Here is a 21,149-nt window from a genome sequence, read left to right as displayed (position 1 = left end):
GGACTTGGGGAACCACTTATTGGATCCAGAGGAGGAGCAGACCCTGGCCAGGAGGAGCCCCCCACTCTCCACCAGACTGTGCCATCATCTGCACCAACAGGTTTGTCCCTTCCTTTGCCTTTGGACTGGGGGGCACCACGTGGGGCTCAGCACAGGGGCCACCAAACCCCCCTGTGTTTGTGCCCCAGGGGGTGGGTTACACTGCTGGGCTTGGGGGTTAAACCCAATTTCTCTTTGTGCCATTGCATTTCTTGGAATATTGTTATTAAATTATAACTCTGACTTAGAATCTCTCCTGTGTTGGGTTCCTTTCTCCTGCAGGTTCACCTTTAAACCAGCACAGAGATGCTCAATGAAACTTTGCTGGTAATTTGTTATTCATGCCCACTCCAGACAGCTGCTATACGGCTCTCAAATCAGGATAAAGGACACTGGAATATCCCTGAGTCTGAGGACATCTGGGGAGGCAACAGCTTCCTTTCTTTGTGTGCTTTTTTTATTTGCAGAATTCATCCTCCCCCAGATGCTGAAAGCCAACAGTGGCATCATCCTATGCCTTAATCGGGGGAAAAATCAGGGCTTTTTCCATCAACTCTGCCATTAAGTTGAACAAAAGACACTTTCATCCCCTCCCGAAGAGAGGAGAGGAGTGAGAGCTTGGAAATGCAAATTCCATTGATCCTCTTTGAAGTGGCCCATTCACAGCGCTTGGGGCCAGCTTGGTCCATGTCACAGCAGCCGGTCCCTGTCACAGCAGCCGGTCCCTGTCACAGCCACAGCGCCAGCTAATGGGATTATCAGCGGGAAGAAGGGCTGGCACTGCCCTCCAGGGCACCCCAAGCATCTCCTGCCAGCTCAGGGAGAAGCCAAACACCAGGGATCACCCGCAGTGATTCATGAGTGTGAAGACAGCATGGTGGGAAAGAGGGATGGGAGAGATGGGAACCTCCTTCCCAGGCATCTCCCAATGGAGAAATCAGTGGGAAGGGGTCCAGGCTTCACTGGGAGATTGTCCCGAGATGTTCTCAAGCACATGGAAAACTGGATTGCAAAGGCACAGCCAATTAACTCTTCATTAACAGCTGGAGGGGGGGTTGAGATGCCTCAGAGTGTTAATGGACTGTGTTCAGCCAGCAAAGACACTCCGAGAGGTAACCAGGGCCACAAACCCACACCCACCAAACCCCTCGACAGGATACAATTAATTACTCATTTAGGACTTTCTCCAGGCTACTTTTAGTCCGGGATTTGACTCTGGGACTGCACAAAGGCTCACCCTGGAGTGGAGGAAGGTCCCCCTGCACACAGCAAGGACTGGGAGTGAGCAGGACACCAGTTCCCCCTGGGAATGCCCTGAGGAACAGGATTTTGTAGATCATCTCAGAAGGGGAAGATTAAAGAGGAAGGGCCAGGATGGCACCATGACTGCCCTGGGGCTGCATGCCAGGAGAAGTTACAGAGGGAAAACAGGAGATTAGGAAGCCCCTACGGAGCAGGCACTACTTGGAGTTGCTTTGGAAATCAGCTCCTTAAAGGGCAGAAGGATAAATCAAAGGAAAGGAACTGGAGCATCAGAATGTGACAGGAGGATCCCCGGACTCAAGAGGGTCTGTGCTCCCTGAGCTGCAGGTCAGGGGGTTAAAGGTGATAGAAGAGGGGGGTACTGGGCTGTGGGGTCCATCTACTGCTCCCAAAAGCTCTGGGAGCTCAGGAGGGACTGGGGGCCCCACCTGCACCTGAGGGGGTGGAATCTTGAGGTTTGGGGACCTCTGGGACCACTCATTGGATCCAGAGGAGGAGCAGACCCTGGCCAGGAGGAGCCCACCACTCTCCACCAGACTGTGCCATCATCTGCACCAACAGGTTTGTCCCTTCCTTTGCCTTTGGCCTCAAGGGCACCACGTGGGGCTCAGCACAGGAGCCACCAAACCCCCCTGTGTTTGTGCCCCAGGGGGTGGGTTACACTGCTGGGCTTGGGGGTTAAACCCAATTTCTCTTTGTGCCATTGCATTGATTGGAATATTGGTATTAAATTGTAACTCTGCCTTAGAATCTCTCTTGGGTTGGGTTCGTTTCTCCTGCAGGTTCACCTTCAAACCAGCACAGGAGGGAAGGGCAGGAGTGCAGGACAGGAGTGGGAGCAGAGCTCAGCTCCCCAGCACATCCAGAGATCCACAGGGACCACAGGGACACTCCTGTGCCCTCTCCAAGCTGCATCCAAAGGGTCCTGCCCAACACCAAAGCCATTAACCTCCCCAATTTACAGCCCAGACTTGGTTATGGAGGGTGTTGCTTTAGGGGACTTTGTTCCTAATGGATGCTGAGAGGTGAGAGCACAGAGAGGAGAAACATGCTCGAGAAAACTCTGCCATTAATTAAAAGGTGCATCAATAAATTATTTTTATGCTTGCATATATCCAGTGCCCCCCCGTTAATGCTGCATAAATTGCTCTTACATTGTTCAATAAATCAGATTTTGCTCCTTGCTCCTGTTCCAGCTTCACACAGACCCAACTGAAAGGGTTTCACTTGGCAGGGAGCCCTTAAAGCAAACACAGGAAGAATATTCCCTCATATTTTCCAAAGAGCAAAGCCCCTGTGCCTGGATTGGGAATGGGAGACATTGGCCCTGGTTCATACCAATATGTCAGCAGTGCCCTGGGCTGGTGATCACAGTGGGGTTGGATCAAGGGTTGGACTTGATGATCTCAGAGGTCTCTTCCAACCCAATCCATTCTATCATTCTATGGATGTGGCACTGAGTGAGAATCCACCACGTCTTGATCCAACCCCACTGTGATCAACAGCCCAGGGCACGGAGTGATCACAGTGGGGTTGGATCAAGGGTTGGACTTGCTGATCTCAGAGGTCTCTTCCAACCCAGCTGAGAAGAGCAACGAGGCTGGAGAAGGGACTGGAGCACAAACCCTGTGGGGAGAGGCTGAGGGAGCTGGGGGTGTTCAGCCTGGAGAAGAGGAGGCTCAGAGGTGACCTCAGCACTGTCTGGAACTCCCTGAAGGGAAGTTCTGCCCAGGTGGGGCTTGGTCTCTTCTCCCAGGCACTCAGCAATAGGACAAGGGGGCACGATGGGCTCAAGCTCTGCCAGGGGAAATTGAAGTTGGAGATCAGGTAAAATTCTTTGCAGAGAGAGTGCTCAGGGATTGGAATGGGCTGCTCAGAGAGGGGGTGGATTCCCCATCCCTGGAGGTTTTTCAGCTGAGCTTGGCCGTGGCACTGAGTGCCATGATCTGGTAAAGGGACTGGAGTTTGACCAAGGGTTGGACTTGATGATTTTGGAGGTCTTTTCCAACCCAATCCATTCTGTGATTCTGTGATTCTATGGATGTGGCACTGAGTGAGAATCCGCCATGTCTTGATCCAACCCCAGTGTGATCACCAGCCCAGGGCACTCAGTGCCCTGGGCTGGTGATCACACTGGGGTTGGATCAAGGGTTGGACTTGATGATCTCAGAGGTCTCTTCCAACCCAATTCATTCTATGATTCCCAAATATTTTGGTGCCCCTTTGCAGGCCCTCAGAGCAAGTCCATGCAGCTGATCCCACGGGAGAAGGTCTCTTTCCACCCCAAGTGTGGCACAACCAGCCCTGGATGTCCAAGTACTTGGATCTTCCCTCTGTTTGAGACCAGCAGGGGGAACCAAGGCTTGAAGCAGCACCACCTTTCTCTTAAATCTCCTTTGTCAGGTGTCCCTTTTTTTTTTTTAAGGGAAAATGAAGGTTTTAGGTTTTGCTAATGATTCCTGTCTGTCACAATTCCTCATTCCTGCTCAAACATTCAGCCAAAGAGGATTCACTTGCTGCTGGAGGACACACTCCTGCCTTTCCAACAGCTCAGCCAACTCCTCTGGAATACAGAGGGGAAAACACACAGCCAGAAATGAGAACATCAAAAATGGAAACGTTCAGCCCAAAGCAAAAGGCAAATTTTTTTACAGCATTAAATACACCCCAGGGGAAATTTGCTTTATTTTCAAGCTATTTTCACATTCTATGCATCTCCATTCTTTCCCTCCAGAAGAACATCCACATTTCTCATTCTCCACAGACCTGGATTATCCCCAGATAAAACTACTGCAAATTATTCTTTGCTTTGGAGGGGTTTCAGCCAGAAAGCTGCTCCTTCCTTGGCCTCAGCACTGCAAGCACAGCCTTGAGCTCCTCCAAACTGACCCAAAACCTGGTGGGTTTGAGCACCACAAAATGAGCTTCAGCCTTTCTGCAGCTCAGTTTATGTCCCACCAACTCTGTCCTGCTTTATTTTCTGAAGTCACAGCTTTATTTCTGCTCCTCCCTCCCCTCTCCTCCCTCCCAACATTTAATTTCTCTTCTGGGCCTCCAATAGTCCTTTCTCCTGGTGAACCAATCTTTGAACCTTAAGCATGATGAGAAACAGACTTCCCAAATGTGACACTTGCATTAAAAATGAACCACATGCCCCAGCACAAGGTCATTAAAAATAATATGGACAACTTTAGCTTGGGGAAGCTCTTATTTGACCAAAAATTTGCAGCCATCAGTAACCACCAGAGGCCACAATTAGTACAAAAATAGCAGCAACCACCACGAGCTCAGTGGTAGAAAAATGAGTGTTTTACTTGTCTTTTTAATTCACAGATTAAAAGATCTCCCTGACAGGAAAGGGGAACAAGGAGGGGTTTGGCTCTTGTTCCAGGGAACAGGGACAGGAGGAGAGGGAAAGGCCTCAGGCTGGGACAAAATGGGGCATTAGGGAGAATTTCTTCATGGAAAGGGTTGTCCAATCCTGATGGGATTAAACAGCCCTGTGGATGTGGCACTTGGGGACATGGTCAGTGGTGACCTTGGACCTGATGACCTCAGAGGGCTTTTCCAACTTATGATCCTGTGAAATTCCACCCTCCTTTCAAAACTACAGCTCATTTTCCCCACCCAACCCTCCCAGGATGGTGCCAAGGTGGGAAAAGGGCACTTGGGGACATGGTCAGTGGTGGCCTTGGACCTGATGACCTCAGAGGGCTTTTCCAACTTATGATCCTGGGAAATTCCACCCTCCTTTCAAAACTACAGCTCATTTTCCCACCCAACCCTCCCAGGGATGGTGCCAAGGTGGGAAAAGGCCACTTGGGGACATGGTCAGTGGTGGCCTTGGACCTGATGACCTCAGAGGGCTTTTCCAACCTACGATCCTGGGAAATTCCACCCTCCTTTCAAAACTACAGCTCATTTTCCCACCCAACCCTCCCAGGGATGGTGCCAAGGTGGGAAAAGGGCACTTGGGGTTGTTGGGTTGATGAGCATCAAACCCCACCTTGGGCTGGGGGTAAATCCAACCCTGTTTGAAGCAGTAGGTCCTGTTGGAATGGCTGGTCAAGTGCAACAACTGTGGGAACATCTCCAGCTCCCAGAACCTGCAGGTCTGTCACCAACTGTGCTCCTGCCAAGACACCAACTGTGCCAGGAGGGCACCAGGAGCTCCACCAGCCTGGGAATGGCTGCTGGGAAGGAGCTCCTGGAGGGAAGAAACTCACCCTGAGGACAACCAACAGGAGTGACAATGTGCTCCAGTAGGAATGAAGAGCTGTCCCTTAATCTCCTGGTGGGAATCAAGTCCAGGAGAACCTGTTTCTTTTCTCTAAAAGCATCTCCTCCCTCTCCAAGGCTGCACAGAGAACACTTCAGGAGCCACCCTAGGGCCGTGGTTCAGAGTGGAATATTCAGAATTTAGGGCCCAAACATTCATCTTTTGGTTCGACTTTAGAAGGATGCCAAGGCTTAAATTCGGGAAATCCTCCTTTGAACAAAGAGCAGAGTAAAAAGGGCAGTTTTCTACTCAGAAATGGATCAAATCCCTCCCCAAACTTGAGTTTCTGGGCAAAAAAAAAAGGCAGTCACTGCTTTTTCCTGCTGTTATCCCAACAGAGGGAATATCCCGCAAAACGTCTCCTTGCCCCCGTTTTCTGGAGCAGCATTGAAAGAATCATTAAGGAAATTTTAACCTCCTTTTCTTCTTTTGTTGGTAAATAAACACGGAAACATCCCATTGTTTAAGGTCAAGCAGTTCTAAGAGTTTAAATGGTTTGTTCGAGCTGCTCAAAGAAAACCCCAATTCCTTCCCAGTTTGTTTACACAAAACACCTCAATCAACATCCCTCTGCAGCTCCTTTACAGCCAACGATGGGTATTTAAGGTGGAAAAAACCCACTTTTCTCCCCATTACCAGCACCACCTTTTTTGATTGATGTGGCACAAAGGTTATTTTTTTCCCCTAAATTTTCGGACATGGAATCCACCGTTATTTACAAACACATCAAACTATCCCTTTATTTAGTTTTATTTCATTATTCCAAGGAGTCGGCAATTGAGGACAGGAATTCCACCGAGCTTTGCACTGTGTTAAATAATTCTGTTCAGCGGCTCACCAAGTTCTGAGCCACTTTACACGTGATTATTTGGGTGCTTTGATGCAAATTAAATTCAGGGAGGTGCCAAACTCCCTCCATGGGATGAGACACCACCATTCAGCTGTAAATCCGAAATTAATTGGCATTGATGAACTTAATATTTTGCATGAATATTAAGGCATTCCCCTGACTGGGAAAAATGTTCTTTAAGATACCAGAACTATTCCTGGAGTTTTGTTTTAATAAAGCCTGTCCTGGCAGTTGGACTTTATCAATGTTTTTATCTCTTGAGGGGGTGAAATGTTGGTTCATATCAATCTCATGGGCTTGGCATAGAAAATGTGTATTTTACAACTGCAGCAAATAATTAAATGAGGATTAACCCAAACACCAATTAAAGGGCAGACACACCATCTACACAGCAAAGCCATTGTGTGTGAGTCCAAAATCCAAGGAAATCCTGCTGTTCCTCCATCACTGCTCCTTCTATCCAGCCAAGGGACTTTGTTTTGCCAAGACCACGATTGCCCATTTTGTCTCCTAAAAATGCCTTGAAGGCCAAGGATGGAGAAACAGCCCAGGGAAAACATGGAGCTGCTCCACAGAAACCTCTGGAGTCCCTCTGGGTTTATCCCCACCCAGTCACAGCCTCTCATGACACCTCCCAATGGAGCAGAAGACACTTCATGATAAAGTTTCTGCTGCCACTCCTATTTGTGTCTCTCAAGATGGAAACAGTGGAACTGTCACCAACAAACACAGCAAAGGAGTTTCTATTCCAAAAGCTGCTACAGAAGATGTCCCAGTTCAGCAGGTGGGCCCAGTCTATCCCTGTGTGGGGGTGACCAAAGCTGGGCATTCCAAACCCTCTGGGCCATTGCCCAGCAACTGTTCCCAAGGGCCCATTGGCAGCAGCTGCCCAGGGCACAGCTGAGCCCTCAGGCTGGGAGCTGGCTGGGAAAGAAGCCTGGCAGAGGAGCTGGGAGAACTGCCCTGCAGGGACTCCTTGGCACCTCCACACCCACCTGAGGGCTCAGCTCTGCCCATGGGCCAGCAACGAGTCCAAAATCCCCCCTGACTGCCAGAGTCAGATCCCCCAGGGTGGAACTCCCTGCCCTGGGGGAGGCACTGGGGGCTCCCACCCAAACCTCAGGGGATGGAATCTTGGGCTTTGGGGACTTCTGGGACCACTCATTGGATCCAGAGGAGGAGCAGCCCCTGGCCAGGAGGAGCCCCCCACTCTCCCCCAGACTGTGCCATCATCTGCACCAACAGGTTTGTCCCTTCCTTTGCCTTTGGACTGGGGGGCACCACGTGGGGCTCAGCACAGGGGCCACCAAACCCCCCTGTGTTTGTGCCCCAGGGGGTGGGTTACACTGCTGGGCTTGGGGGTTAAACCCAATTTCTCTTTGTGCCATTGCATTTCTTGTAATATTGGTATTAAATTGTAACTCTGACTTAGAATCTCTCTTGGGTTGGGTTTGTTTCTCCTGCAGGTTCACCTTTAACCAGCACAGACCTCAGAGAGCACCTACTAAAGCCAAACCTCTTAAACACAGGCAGGTCAAGCAATCCCACCCAGGAGTTGTGAAGGATGGTATCTCCATGAACTCCTCAAGCCCATGTGCTCTGTGGGGACTCACACACACCCCAGGGACACCCACGTGGCTCCACATCTGCTGCTTTTCCATCCAACACTCAGCAGTGGGATGGCTGCAAAGAAGCCCAAACAAGCCAGGATTTGGGGTGGGGGCAAACCCCAGGAGTTCATGGAACAGAGACCCTTCAGCCACACTTTGGTGAAGTCAAGAGTTGGGCTGTAAAGGCAACAATGGTTGTGTATTTAGAACCTTCTAGAGGCATCTGACCTGACACTGCAAGAGCCTGTTCAGGAGTTACAGACAGCTCAAACCAACATGACACTTTTCTACCCCAGGGACGTGGCCAAGTTGATTCAAACCCACTGGATTTGGGCCACATCACACCCAAGAACCACAACCTGTGCAGTGGGGACCAATGTGGTCTCCTCCCACCTCTGAAACCTCCCAAGTTCTAAACCAGCTGAGATGGGACTGCCTTGCCAACATCTGTGCCCATTTCACCTCCAGCAACATCAAGGCTGAGGGAAAATAGTTTTGTTTGGAGTAAATTCACCCACTCAAGAAACTGGGCTGGAAAACTACGGCAGGGAAACTTTTGCTGTTCATTTTTTCCTTCACTCTGGTCTTTGCTGGCTCAGGCCCCAGTGGCAGCATCACCCACCAGCCCCTCAGATGGTGACTGCCTGCCCTCCTCCCCCAGGTAACCACCTGTTAACAAGCCCAATAAACTTGACACACTCAGAACTTCATGATTAGCTCCTTCCCCCCTGTTTGAAGTCCAAGGGTTATTGCTTTGAAGGGCCAAAACAACCAGGGCAGGAGTGGTTTTAATTATCAGGATAAATAATGTAACACCTTATAATCTTCTCCCTCGCACCTAATGACTGTGGGATGGAGTTCCACAGCCTGGGAGGGAGCAGTGACTGCACACAGGGAGGTGATCCTTGGAGGAAAGCTCATTCCCAAGGTTTCCCACCCTGGGGCAGTAATGAAGGCACCAGGGATTGATGCAGTTATTCCCATTTTTAATGTTTTCACTAGACTGAAAAAGGATCTGCTCCAGCACTGAAAGCCCCAAAGGCTGAGGAAGCCTGGGGTGACCTCTGAAGCTGAGCTTGGGATGACACATCCTTCCATGAAGGAGTGAGGATGTTCCTCCCAGTTCCAGGTGGGATTTCACACCCCTCTCGTGGTCTCACAACATCCCTGGCACTGGCCCAACACGAGGGTGCCAAGGAGGACCCTTTTCATTGCTGAGTTTGAAGTGGTTTTCACAAGAAGGACTCATTTGAGTGATGGGCACCTGGAGCACATCCACACTCATCCTCTGGGGAGGAGGAACTTGTTCCCAGCAGGAACAGCAGCCCAAGGGAGGTGGGACATGATCCAGGAACACCCCATGACCACTGAGACATTTATGAGAAGATCTAAAGATACCCAGGGGGAATTAAGGACAAGGGAAATGGGTTCAAACTGAAACAAAGTAGGTCTAGATGGGAGATTGGGAAGGAATTCCTGGCTGGGAGGGTGGGCAGGCCCTGGCACAGGGTGGGCAGAGAAGTTGTGGCTGCCCCATCCCTGGGAGTGTCCAAGGCCAGGTTGGACAGGGCTTGGAGCACCCTGGGACAGTGGAAGGTGGCACTGGGTGGGTTTAATGTCCTTTCCAACCCAACCCATTTCACCCTGTTTGATCTGCCAGCCAAGAGCTCCCCACATGCCAAGAGCTGACTCCCTCTGACCTAAAGAGCAGGACCCACACTTGGCCTGCAAGACTGAAATGATTATATTATATTATTGTTATTGTTATTGTTGTTGTTATTATTACTATTATTATTATTATTCCCATATTTTCTCTTTAATATTATTATTATCATTATTATTATTCCCATATTTTCTCTTTCATATTATTATTATTATCATTATTATTATTATTATTCCCAGGTTTTCCCTTTCATTTATTATTATTTTTTTTTTTTTTTTAATTATTATTTCCAGGTTTTCCCTTTCATTTATTATTATTATTATTATATTATTATTCTTATTTTATTATTCCCAGGTTTTCCCTTTCATTTATTATTATTATTTTTTTAATTATTATTATTATTTTATTATTATTCCCAGGTTTTCTCTTTCATATATTATTATTATTATTATTATTATTATTATTATCGTCATTATCATTATCATTATTATTATTTTATTCCCAGGTTTTCCCTTTCATTTATTATTATTATTATTTTATTATTATTATTTTATTATTATTCCCAGGTTTTCTCTTTCTATTATTATTATTATTACTATTATTATTATTCCCAGGTTTTCTCTTTCTATTATTATTATTATTATTATTATTATTATTATTATTATTATTATTATTATTATTATTATTATTATTATTATTATTATTATTATTCCCAGGTTTTCCCTTTCATAATTCCCACCACAAGCAATGTGGGCTTTCCCTCCTGCAACATTTCCAATTTTCCATCCTAATTCCTTTTGCAGCCCACTGAAAAGCCAGCCTGGCACCTAAACCCACCACCTGCCTGGAGTGGTGCCAGGGGAGACCAACAACAGGTGGGCACTGAAGGAAAAGAGCAAAGTGAGCCCAAGACTGAGCTCTGCCCACTGAGATTTTATTGCCCAGTTCCACGAGAGGTTTTACTGCGACCACAGAAACCTCATGGGCCTTTAACGAGGATTTCCCTCCTAATTAAAGGCCTTGCAGCACAGGGGAACCTCCTGTGCCTCAGAGATGAGCTCAGACAGGGATTGTGAAACGTGTCACTGGGTCTTTATTCCATCCTTTCCAACTCCCAGCTCCTGGGAAAACACCAGGACAACATCAGGCCACCACATGCTGCAGGGTTTGGAGTAAAACAAGACCATACAAGGCTTTGGAACACACTTGTGACAGAAGGTGGATTTCCTCCTTCAGAAAATCCTAATCAAGACAACTGAGCCACAAGTTCACTTGGCATTTTTCTGATTTCATTTCTTTTAACTTCTTCCTCAACAGGTAGAAATCATTTTGTACCCAAAGTACATGTTGGAGAATTAATTCCCTTTTTTCCTCCTACATCTAAAGATCCTCCTCAGAATTAACACAATGGGCAAAAAAAACCCAGGGAGACTCCAGCAATGTGTCCTCCTGAGACCTGAGGGGTCTGTGATCCCACCACAGGCTGCTGGGGAAGGACATCAAGGAGGTTGGTTGGCTGTCCTTGACCTTTCTGGTGTGTTTTGATTTTTACTGCTTAAGGTAGAGCTGTGTGGTGGTTAAAGGTGAAGCAGCAGGAGAAACAAACCCAACCCAAGAGAGATTCTAAGTCAGAATTACAATTAATAACAATATTCCAATGAATGCAATGGCACAAAGAGAAATTGGGTTCAACCCCCAAGCCCAGCAGTGGAACCCACCCCCTGGGGCACAAACACAGGGGGGTTTGGTGGCCCCTGTGCTGAGCCCCACGTGGTACCTCCGAGTCCAAAGGCAAAGGAAGGGACAAACCTGTTGGTGCAGATGATGGCACAGTCTGGTGGAGAGTGTGCCCAGGTACCCAGAGACGCTGTGGCTGCCCCATCCCTGGGAGTGTCCCAGGCCAGGCTGGAGCACCCTGGGACAGTGGGAGGTGTCCTGATGGAACAAGATGATCTTTTGGGTCTCTTCCAACCCAACCCAACCTATTCCATGATTCCATCCTTTACTTTGCTCCAGGCCATTCCTGCAGTGGTTTGGGCCCATCAGCCCAAGATGTCCAACCCAGTCAAGGTGCCCACAGTGGCACCTCAGTGGCATCTGAGGCAGCACAAGCAGCTGCAGGGAAGGACACACCTTTGATGTTCATTTGGCTCCGTTTCCCACCAGTGTCCTGGGAGATAAGGGGACTACAGAGGGTTCCCAGATAAGGGGTATATTTAGTTCTGGAAGTGCCCTGAGGTTGATAAAACAGAACAGGAACACTCCATTTAACACAAGACACAAACACAGTTCCCTCAATTCTGCACTGAGTTTATCCAGAGATTTTAATTGCTCTGTGCTCACTCAGCAAAGTCCAAGAATCAGAGAATCAGCTGGGTTGGAAGAGACCTCTGAGATCACCCTCAGTTTGACTCCCCCAAAAATGTCCCCCCTGGTGCCCCAGAATGCCCCTCACTGTGATGCCACAGGAATGTCCCAGAGGGACCTGCAGCACAATAATCAGAGCAGGGAAAAGGTGAGACAAGAGATAAATGTGCACCAGATCAAAGCCCCCGTGGAGGGGACAGGGCCAGCTCTCCCTGGGAACATTCCCAGTGCCCCCTGGCATCCTGCCAGCAGATAACCTGCCTGCCAGCCCCTGGCAGAACTGAGGGAGGATTCTTTGCCCTGGGATGAAGTCATGCAGCAGGATGTGCCATGGTTTGTGTCAGCACCAGCCACTCACCTCCAACCTGGACCACGTGGGGCTTTTTCCCCCTCAAATTATATTGGCCTCCACAGGGAATATCCCACTTGGAGTTTGTGCCTCAGAACCTACAAGTTGTAGGTACAAGCTGTTGGACCACCACAGGCTGGAGAAGAGGAGGCTCAGAGGTGACCTCAGCACTGTCTGGAACTCCCTCAAGGGAAGTTCTAGCCAGGTGGCCTGGATCCAAACCAGCGTGGCCACCAGGGCCAGGGCAGTGACCCTTCCCCTGGACTCTGCCTTGGGGAGGCCACACCTTGAGTGTTGTGTTCAGTTCTGGGCCCTCAGTTCAGGAAGGACATTGAGGGGCTGGAGCGGGGCCAGAGAAGAGCAACGAGGCTGGAGAAGGGACTGGATGTGGCACTGAGTGTCCTCTGAAACACCTCCAGGGACAGAGAATCCACCATGTCTTGATCCAACCCCACTGTGATCACCAGCCCAGGGCACTCTGTGCCCCACTCTGTGCCCCACTCCATACCCTGGGCTGGTGATCACAGTGGGGTTGGATCAAGGGTTGGACTTGATGATCTCAGAGGTCTCTTCCAACCCAACTGAGAAGAGCAACGAGGCTGGAGAAGGGACTGGAGCACAAGCCCTGTGGGGAGAGGCTGAGGGAGCTGGGGGTGTTCAGCCTGGAGAAGAGGAGGCTCAGAGGTGACCTCAGCACTGTCTGGAACTCCCTGAAGGGAAGTTGTGGCCAGGTGGGGGTTGGTCTCTTCTCCCAGGCACTCAGCAATAGGACAAGGGGGGCACGATGGGCTCAAGCTCTGCCAGGGGAAATTGAAGTTGGAAAGCAGAAAGAAATTCTTTGCAGAGAGAGTGCTCAGGGATTGGAATGGGCTGCCCAGAGAGGGGGTGGATTCCCCATCCCTGGAGGTTTTTAAGCTGAGCTTGGCCGTGGCACTGAGTGCCATGATCTGGTAAAGGGACTGGAGTCGGACCAAGGGTTGGACTTGATGATCTCAGAGGTCTTTTCCAACCCAATCCATTCTATGATTCTATGGATGTGGCACTGAGGGAGAATCCACCATGTCTTGATCCAACCATGTCTTGATCCAACCCCACTGTGATCACCAGCCCAGGGCACAGAGTGCCCTGGGCTGGTGATCACAGTGGGGTTGGATCAAGGGTTGGACTTGATGATCTTGGAGGTCTTTTCCAACCCAATCCATTCTATGATTCTATGAAAGTGAGGCTAAAAAGATCCTGCACCAAAACTCGTGGGAATTGTGCTCAGTCCACTTCCAAAATTTCCACGTGGGGAGGGAGTGTCTGTGAGAGCCAAAAGCTGGCACAGGACTGGAAGTGAACACACCTCTAAGGTGCTGGGGGGCAAGCTTGGCATCCTCCTGGGGGCACAGCTTTGGGAGCTCCACCTCAAAATCAACCTCCTCTTGCCTCTTTACTGGCAATTTTTCTTCCATAAAATTTCATTTCTATGGGAAGGTTTCTCTTAAATGCAGAATCCCCCAGTTGGCCAGAGCTCACCTGGATGGTGGCCAAGGCCCACCTGGATGGTGGCCAGAGGGTTGTGTGTTTTGCTTTTGGAGCAACCATGGTGACACTCAGCCCCTGCTTTTACTGAAAACCCCACATGTGTTTGACTGCAAGGGAAAAATTAAAATAAATCTGAATCACTGAGAAAGAAGATGGGAGAATCCTGGGGGAGTTGAGGTTTCACAAGCCTTCCAAAGCTATTTCTGGGAATCACAACCCCCATTTGATCTGATGAATCAAATGCTCTTTACAATTACAGCCCTCTGGTCTCCTCTTTCCCTCCTCTCCTCATTCCCAGGGGTTAAATAAAGAACAAAACAATGTCATGTTTAGGTTACAGACACAGAAGGGGATTTATGGAAAAACTAAGGACTGTTCCAGGGCAATATTGACACAAGGAATTTATATTCTCTGCTGAGGAGGTGCCAGCCCACGACACCCCAGCTGGTCTGATCCTCAGTCCTGCTGTTGCACAGCAACCCCTGCACATCCCAGGGCAGGAATATTGCAGAGCCACTCACTTTGATCCTCTAAAACCTGAACCACCACAACATGGCTACTCCCAGGACACTCCCAGGAGGTGCCAGGCTGCTCTCCAGGAAGTTGGGGTTGGTCTCTTCTCCCAGGCACTCAGCAATAGGACAAGGGGGCACGATGGGCTCAAGCTCTGCCAGGGGAAATTGAAGTTGGAGATCAGAAAGAAATTCTTTGCAGAGAGAGTGTTCAGGGATTGGAATGGGCTGCCCAGAGAGGGGGTGGATTCCCCATCCCTGGAGGGTTTTAAGCTGAGCTTGGCCGTGGCACTGAGTGCCATGATCTGGTAAAGGGACTGGAGTTGGACCAAGGGTTGGACTTGATGATCTCAGAGGGCTTTTCCAACCCAATCCATTCTGTGATTCTATGGATGTGGCACTGAGTGAGAATCCACCACATCTTGATCCAACCCTACTGTGAGAATCCACCACATCTTGATCCAACCCTACTGTGAGAATCCACCACGTCTTGATCCAACCCTACTGTGATCACCAGCCCAGGGCACAGAGTGATCACAGTGGGGTTGGATCAAGGGTTGGACTTGATGATCTCAGAGGTCTCTTCCAACCCAACTGAGAAGAGCAACGAGGCTGGAGAAGGGACTGGAGCACAAGCCCTGTGGGGAGAGGCTGAGGGAGCTGGGGGTGTTCAGCCTGGAGAAGAGGAGGCTCAGAGGTGACCTCAGCACTGTCTGGAACTCCCTGAAGGGAAGTTCTGGCCAGGTGGGGGTTGGTCTCTTCTCCCAGGCACTCAGCAATAGGACAAGGGGGCACGATGGGCTCAAGCTCTGCCAGGGGAAATTGAAGTTGGAGATCAGAAAGAAATTCTTTGCAGAGAGAGTGCTCAGGGATTGGAATGGGCTGCCCAGAGAGGGGGTGGATTCCCCATCCCTGGAGGTTTTTCAGCTGAGCTTGGCCGTGGCACTGAGTGCCATGATCTGGTAAAGGGACTGGAGTTGGCCCAAGGGTTGGACTTGATGATCTCGGAGGGCTTTTCCAACCCAATCCATTCTGTGATTGTGTGGATGTGGCACTGAGGGAGAATCCACCATGTCTTGATCCAACCCCACTGTGAGAATCCACCACATCTTGATCCAACCCCACTGTGATCACCAGCCCAGGGCACGGCGTGCCCTGGGCTGGTGATCACAGTGGGGTTGGATCAAGGGTTGGACTTGATGATCTCAGAGGTCTCTTCCAACCCAATCCATTCCATCATTCTAAGTCAGAAGGTTGTGCTGTGAGGGAACTGTTTCACCTGCAGGTTGAACCTCCCTGGAAGGTGCCCCTGACACAATAAACTGATTTTTAGTTTTCTAACACAGAGATCATTTCTTGAGTTCTTCCCACTGGATCTCACTCCAGCAGAGTTTTTCCAGCTCCTTTTAGAGCAGATCATGTCAACTGGAGGTTTAATTTCCCCCCCACTACACTCTTGGGGCAGTTGTTGAACAGAGCCCAGCTGTGCTCCACCACCTCTACAATGCCCTGGGAAGGATCTTCCACAAGGAGCCAGGAATGCTCAAATCCATAAGTTTCTGAACTTCTAGTAATTATATGAATAGATTTTGTGGTTTGGTTGGTGCTGTGCTTCTCTTCCCTCCCCAAGAGAGGTGGGTTTTCACCACCCTCCACACATGAGATGTCACTAAAATGGACACAGCACCACCAAACCAATCCAGACCTCAGCAGGGATGAAGATCAAAAAGCAACAAGAGGCTACGAAAGCTGAGCAGGTTTGAGCATGTGCTTTAAAACCAGACTTGTGTATTCCCCCCAAACTGCCACCCACAGAAGCTCCAGTGCCAAAATGCAGCGTGGCAAATGCTCAGCCCCAGAGCTGAGCTCCAGGACAACCTCACCAAGGCCACCCACAGCCTCAGTCTCTAAGAATCCAAGTTTAAAACGCAGGTACAGAGAGACACAGACACAGTTTATGCCTTAAAATCACCTAAAAGCTCCTTGGTAGTAAAAATTTTGCAGTGATAAATATTTTCTGCACTGGGCTCTGACATGCCTGAAGTACCTGGAGGGGCACTGGAATCAGTTCAAGCACTGAAGGCACCAAAGGGCCTCAAGGCAACAATCTTGGAAATGAAGAAATCCAGGATGAGAAATAGGAGCTGACACCACAACATGAAAACACAGCAACGAGACAGATAATTCAGACACAATAAATTCCCAGCCTGTCTCACTGAAGGCAGAATTGAAAAGTGCTCCTGTCACACGAGATGACAAATGAACCCGTGACTGCTGAAAGGGAAGGTGAACGAGCAGACACAACAGACATGAAACAACTTACGAGGATCCCGGGCTGGCTGTTGGCGGAGGACCTGGAAAAGGGACAGGAGAAAAACAGCAGGATGAGTTATGGGAGGTGGGAAGCAGGAAGCTCTTGAAAAGCTTTTAGAAGATCAAAGAACAGCCTGTGGTGGGGGATGTGGAGCTGCAAAGGGCAGTGGCAGCTCCTCAGCCCCAAGACAAGCCTGGGTGCTGCAGCACTGAGGGGCAGGACAAGGAGCAGGTGAGGAGCTCAACCTCCACCCAGCTGCCTCAGGAGAACATCCAGGGATTGTTCTCAGGAGTTACAGAACATGGGGGAGGTTGAGGAACAAGCCTGGGTGCTGCAGCACTGAGGGGCAGGACAAGGAGCAGGTGAGGAGCTCAACCTCCACCCAGCTGCTTCAGGAGAACACCCAGGGATTGTTCTCAGGAGTTACAGAACATGGGGGAGGTTGAGGAACAAGCCTGGGTGCTGCAGCACTGAGGAGCAGGACAAGGAGCAGGTGAGGAGCTCAACCTCCACCCAGCTGCTTCAGGAGAACATCCAGGGATTGTTCTCAGGAGTTACAGAACATGGGGGAGGTTGAGGAAAAAAAGACCATGAAACTCATCACACAGATCATTCATTGTGTCCAGTTTCTAAGAGGATTAACCAGCACTCTGTGCAAGTGTCTTCACCTGAGTTATCTCACCCTGACCCTGGAGGAGAAGACACTCTAAACCTGCTTCTTGTTTGGAATCTTCTCAGCTGTTGAAGGCAATTATCTCAATCTAAACTTGGAAGAAAAAGTGCTTCTTTCCCCTGACAGGACCATGCCCTGGGTCTGCCCTGAACACTGAGACAAAAGTCCCTCAGGCACCTGAGACCAAACTGGTTTTCCTCCTCAGCTCTGAATCCAGTCAGGGACCATATTCATGGAGAAAAGGAGGCTCAGGGGGGACCTTCTGGCTCTGCAATCCCTGCCAGGAGGGGGGAGCCAGGGGGGGTCGGGCTCTGCTCCAGGGAAGAGGGACAGGAGCTGAGGGAATGGCCTCAAGGATGGTTTAGATTGACCCCTGGGATAATTTCTGATGATCTCAGAGGTCTCTTACAACCCAGGTGATTCATGGAAAGACTTGGAACTTGGAGTCACCATCCCTGGAGGTGTCCAAAAATGCACAGAGGTGGCACTTGAGGACATGGTTTAGTGGCAAACACAACTGATGGTTTGGTGTTATGGGTTTAGCTCAGTGTAGGCCTAAATTTAGGCTTTAGATTTCTGAGGCTTTGCTGCTGCTGCCACTACGTCACATTTTGTTTTAATTCAGGGAAATAAACATTTTATTGTCATTCTTTCCTTCTGTCCCTTGCTGGGTGTCTTCTGGGTGCTCTTTAAATGCAGAGCAATGGGGTCTGTCTTCAGTGGGAAGTAGAGAATTGTTCCCACTTGTGTGTGTTATATCGTAGTTTTCTTTTAATGTTCTCTTTTCTATATAAATATATATATAATTAGTTTAAGTTTGAACTTGTTTTGAGTTTCTAGAGGGTTTTTTTTCCTTTCTCCCTTTTCTCAGTGGGAGGGGGAGCAAGACTGACACTCTGTATTGGGCTTGATGATCTTAGAGGGCTTTTTAACACTTCCATATTAGTGCATCAACCTGCTCATTTTCAGTGGACACTGCTCACTTTCAGTGGACAATTTTCCTTGGACAATCTACCCATTTTCAGGGGACAATTTTCAGGGGACAACCTGCTCATTTTCAGTGGACAACCTGCTAAATTCCAGTGGACAATCTGCTCACTTTCAGTGGACAATTTTCGGTGGACACTCTGCTCATTTTCGGTGGACAACCTGCTCATTTTCAGGGGACAATTTTCAGTGGACAACTTGCTCATTTTCAGTGGACAATTTTCCAAGGACAACCTGCCCATTTTCAGTGGACACTCTGCTCACTTTCAGTGGACAATTTTCCTTGGACAATCTACCCATTTTCAGGGGACACTGCTTATTTTCAGTGGCCAACCTGCCCATTCCCAGTGGCCAACCTGCCCATTCCCAGTGGCCAACCAGCCCATTTTCAGTGGCCAACCTGCCCATTCCCAGTGGCCAACCTGCCCATTCCCAGTGGCCAACCTGCCCAATCTCGGTGGCCAACCTGCCCAATCTCGGTGGCCAACCTGCCCATTCTCAGTGGCCAACCTGCCCATTCCCAGAGGCCAACCTGCCCATTCTCAGTGGCCAACCTGCCCATTCCCAGTGGCCAACCTGCCCATTCTCAGTGGCCAACCTGCCCATTCCCAGAGGCCAACCTGCCCATTCTCAGTGGACACTCTGCCCAATCTCAGTGGCCAACCTGCTCATTCCCAGTGGCCAACCTGCCCATTCCCCGTGGTCAACCTGCCCATTTTCAGTGGCCAACCAGCCCATTCCCAGTGGCCAACCTGCCCATTCCCAGTGGCCAACCTGCCCATTCCCAGTGGCCAACCCCACCCTCCCCATGTCTGTTCCTCCCGGTGGTTCCGCCCAACGCTCACCGAACTTGACGAAGAGCACTCCGGTGGTGGACACGGTCCTGCGGCCGCTGGTGGCCACGCACTGGAAGTAGCCGGTGTCGGTGGTGTCCAGGTTGCGGATGCGCAGGCGGGAGCCGTAGGGCGTGGCGCGGAAGGACACGCGGCGCGGCTCCTGCACCACGGGCGCGTCGTTCTTCAGCCAGCGCACGGTGGGCGCCGGGCGCCCCGACACGCGGCAGTGAAGCTCCGCCGTCTGCCCCAGCGTCGTCGTGATGTTGTTCATGGGCTCGTCCAGCGTCAGGAACGAGTCTGGGGGGACACACGGAGAGGGGCAGGATCAACCCCCAAGGACCTGAAGTCTTTCCATGAGAAGGAGCAAGGCCCAGTTAGAGGGGGAGCCCCTTATACCGAGCTGGGCTGTGGACTGATGGTCAGAAGAGCTCAGGCACAGCAGATATCAGAAGGCTGGATCAGAAGGCTCATAACTTAGGGAGTTTATTCATGAGCCAACAGTGTGTCCAGGTGGCCAAGAAGGCCAATGGGATCCTGGCCTGGATCCAAATTAGCGTGGCCAGCAGGCCCAGGGCAGTGACCCTTCCCCTGGACTCTGCCTTGGGGAGGCCACACCTCGAGTGTTGTGTTCAGTTCTGGGCCCCTCAGCTCAGGAAGGACATTGAGGGGCTGGAGCGGGGCCAGAGAAGAGCAACGAGGCTGGAGAAGGGACTGGATGTGGCACTGAGTGTCCTCTGAAACACCTCCAGGGACAGAGAATCCACCATGTCTTGATCCAACCCCACTGTGATCACCAGCCCAGGGCACTCTGTGCCCCACTCTGTGCCCTGGTCTGGTGATCACAGTGGGGTTGGATCAAGGGTTGGGCTTGATGATCTCAGAGGTCTCTTCCAACCCAACTGAGAAGAGCAACAAGGCTGGAGAAGGGACTGGAGCACAAGCCCTGTGGGGAGAGGCTGAGGGAGCTGGGGGTGTTCAGCCTGGAGAAGAGGAGGCTCAGAGGTGACCTCAGCACTGTCTGGAACTGCCTGAAGGGAACTTCTGGCCAGGTGGGGGCTGGTCTCTTCTCCCAGGCACTCAGCAATAGGACAAGGGGGCACGATGGGCTCAAGCTCTGCCAGGGGAAATTGAAGTTGGAGATCAGAAAAAACTTCTTTGCAGAGAGAGTGCTCAGGGATTGGAATGGGCTGCCCAGAGAGGGGGTGGATTCCCCATCCCTGGAGGTTTTTCAGCTGAGCTTGGCCGTGGAACTGAGTGCCATGATCTGGTAAAGGGACTGGAGTTGGCCCAAGGGTTGGACTTGATGATCTCGGAGGTCTTTTCCAACCCAATCCATTCTGTGATTCTGTGGATGTGGCACTGAGGGAGAATCCACCATGTCTTGATCCAACCATGTCTTGATCCAACCCTACTGTGATCACCAGCCCAGGTAACACAACAGGATGAGAGGGAACGGCCTCAAGTAGTGTCAGGGGAGGCTTGGATTGGATTTTAGGGAAAAAAACATCTTTGTGGAAAGGGTTGTCAAGCATTGGAAGGGGCTGCCCAGGACAGGGATGGAGTTCCCATCCCTGGAATGTCCAAAAAACCCGTGGATGTGGCACTTGGGGACATGGTGAGCAGTGAACGTGGTGGTGCTGCTTGAGGGTCTTTTCCAACCTTAGCAATTCCATGAAAATCCAGCTGTTTCCAGACTCCCAGGGACCCAATTAATTAGGAATTTTGTGTTTGGGGTTGAAAGGGGAGAGATCCCAACCCTGAGGGGACAGACCCACAGCTCTTTCCAGGGTGTCCCACTGACTTCTCATCTCCCCAGGATCATTCTCCAAGATCAGGAATGTTTCTGACTTCCCACCTTTCCAATCTCCCTGGGAAGCACC

The 21,149-nt window shown here is 50.2% G+C and overlaps 1 protein-coding gene across 2 annotated transcripts in view; it reads right to left on the bottom strand.

Moving 5' to 3' along the window:
* ROR1 (receptor tyrosine kinase like orphan receptor 1) overlaps nucleotides 1–21,149 on the bottom strand; it is a 154,832-nt gene that overhangs the window by 16,743 nt on the left and 116,940 nt on the right. The window contains exons 3-4 of one of the 2 annotated variants that reach the window (XM_071565119.1): nucleotides 19,279–19,566; nucleotides 16,783–16,813 (exon numbers count right to left, since the gene is read on the bottom strand). In XM_071565119.1, coding sequence (XP_071421220.1) covers nucleotides 16,783–16,813; nucleotides 19,279–19,566 — 319 coding nt within the window. Of the gene's footprint in view, nucleotides 1–2,456; nucleotides 2,560–16,782; nucleotides 16,814–19,278; nucleotides 19,567–21,149 lie in introns of those variants that run through there. The other variant, XM_071565120.1, reaches the window with a different exon arrangement.

This window comes from Pithys albifrons, chromosome 10 (genome assembly GCF_047495875.1).
Source record: "Pithys albifrons albifrons isolate INPA30051 chromosome 10, PitAlb_v1, whole genome shotgun sequence".
NCBI lineage: Eukaryota > Metazoa > Chordata > Aves > Passeriformes > Thamnophilidae > Pithys > Pithys albifrons.
This window is presented reverse-complemented; position numbering and strand designations above follow the sequence as displayed.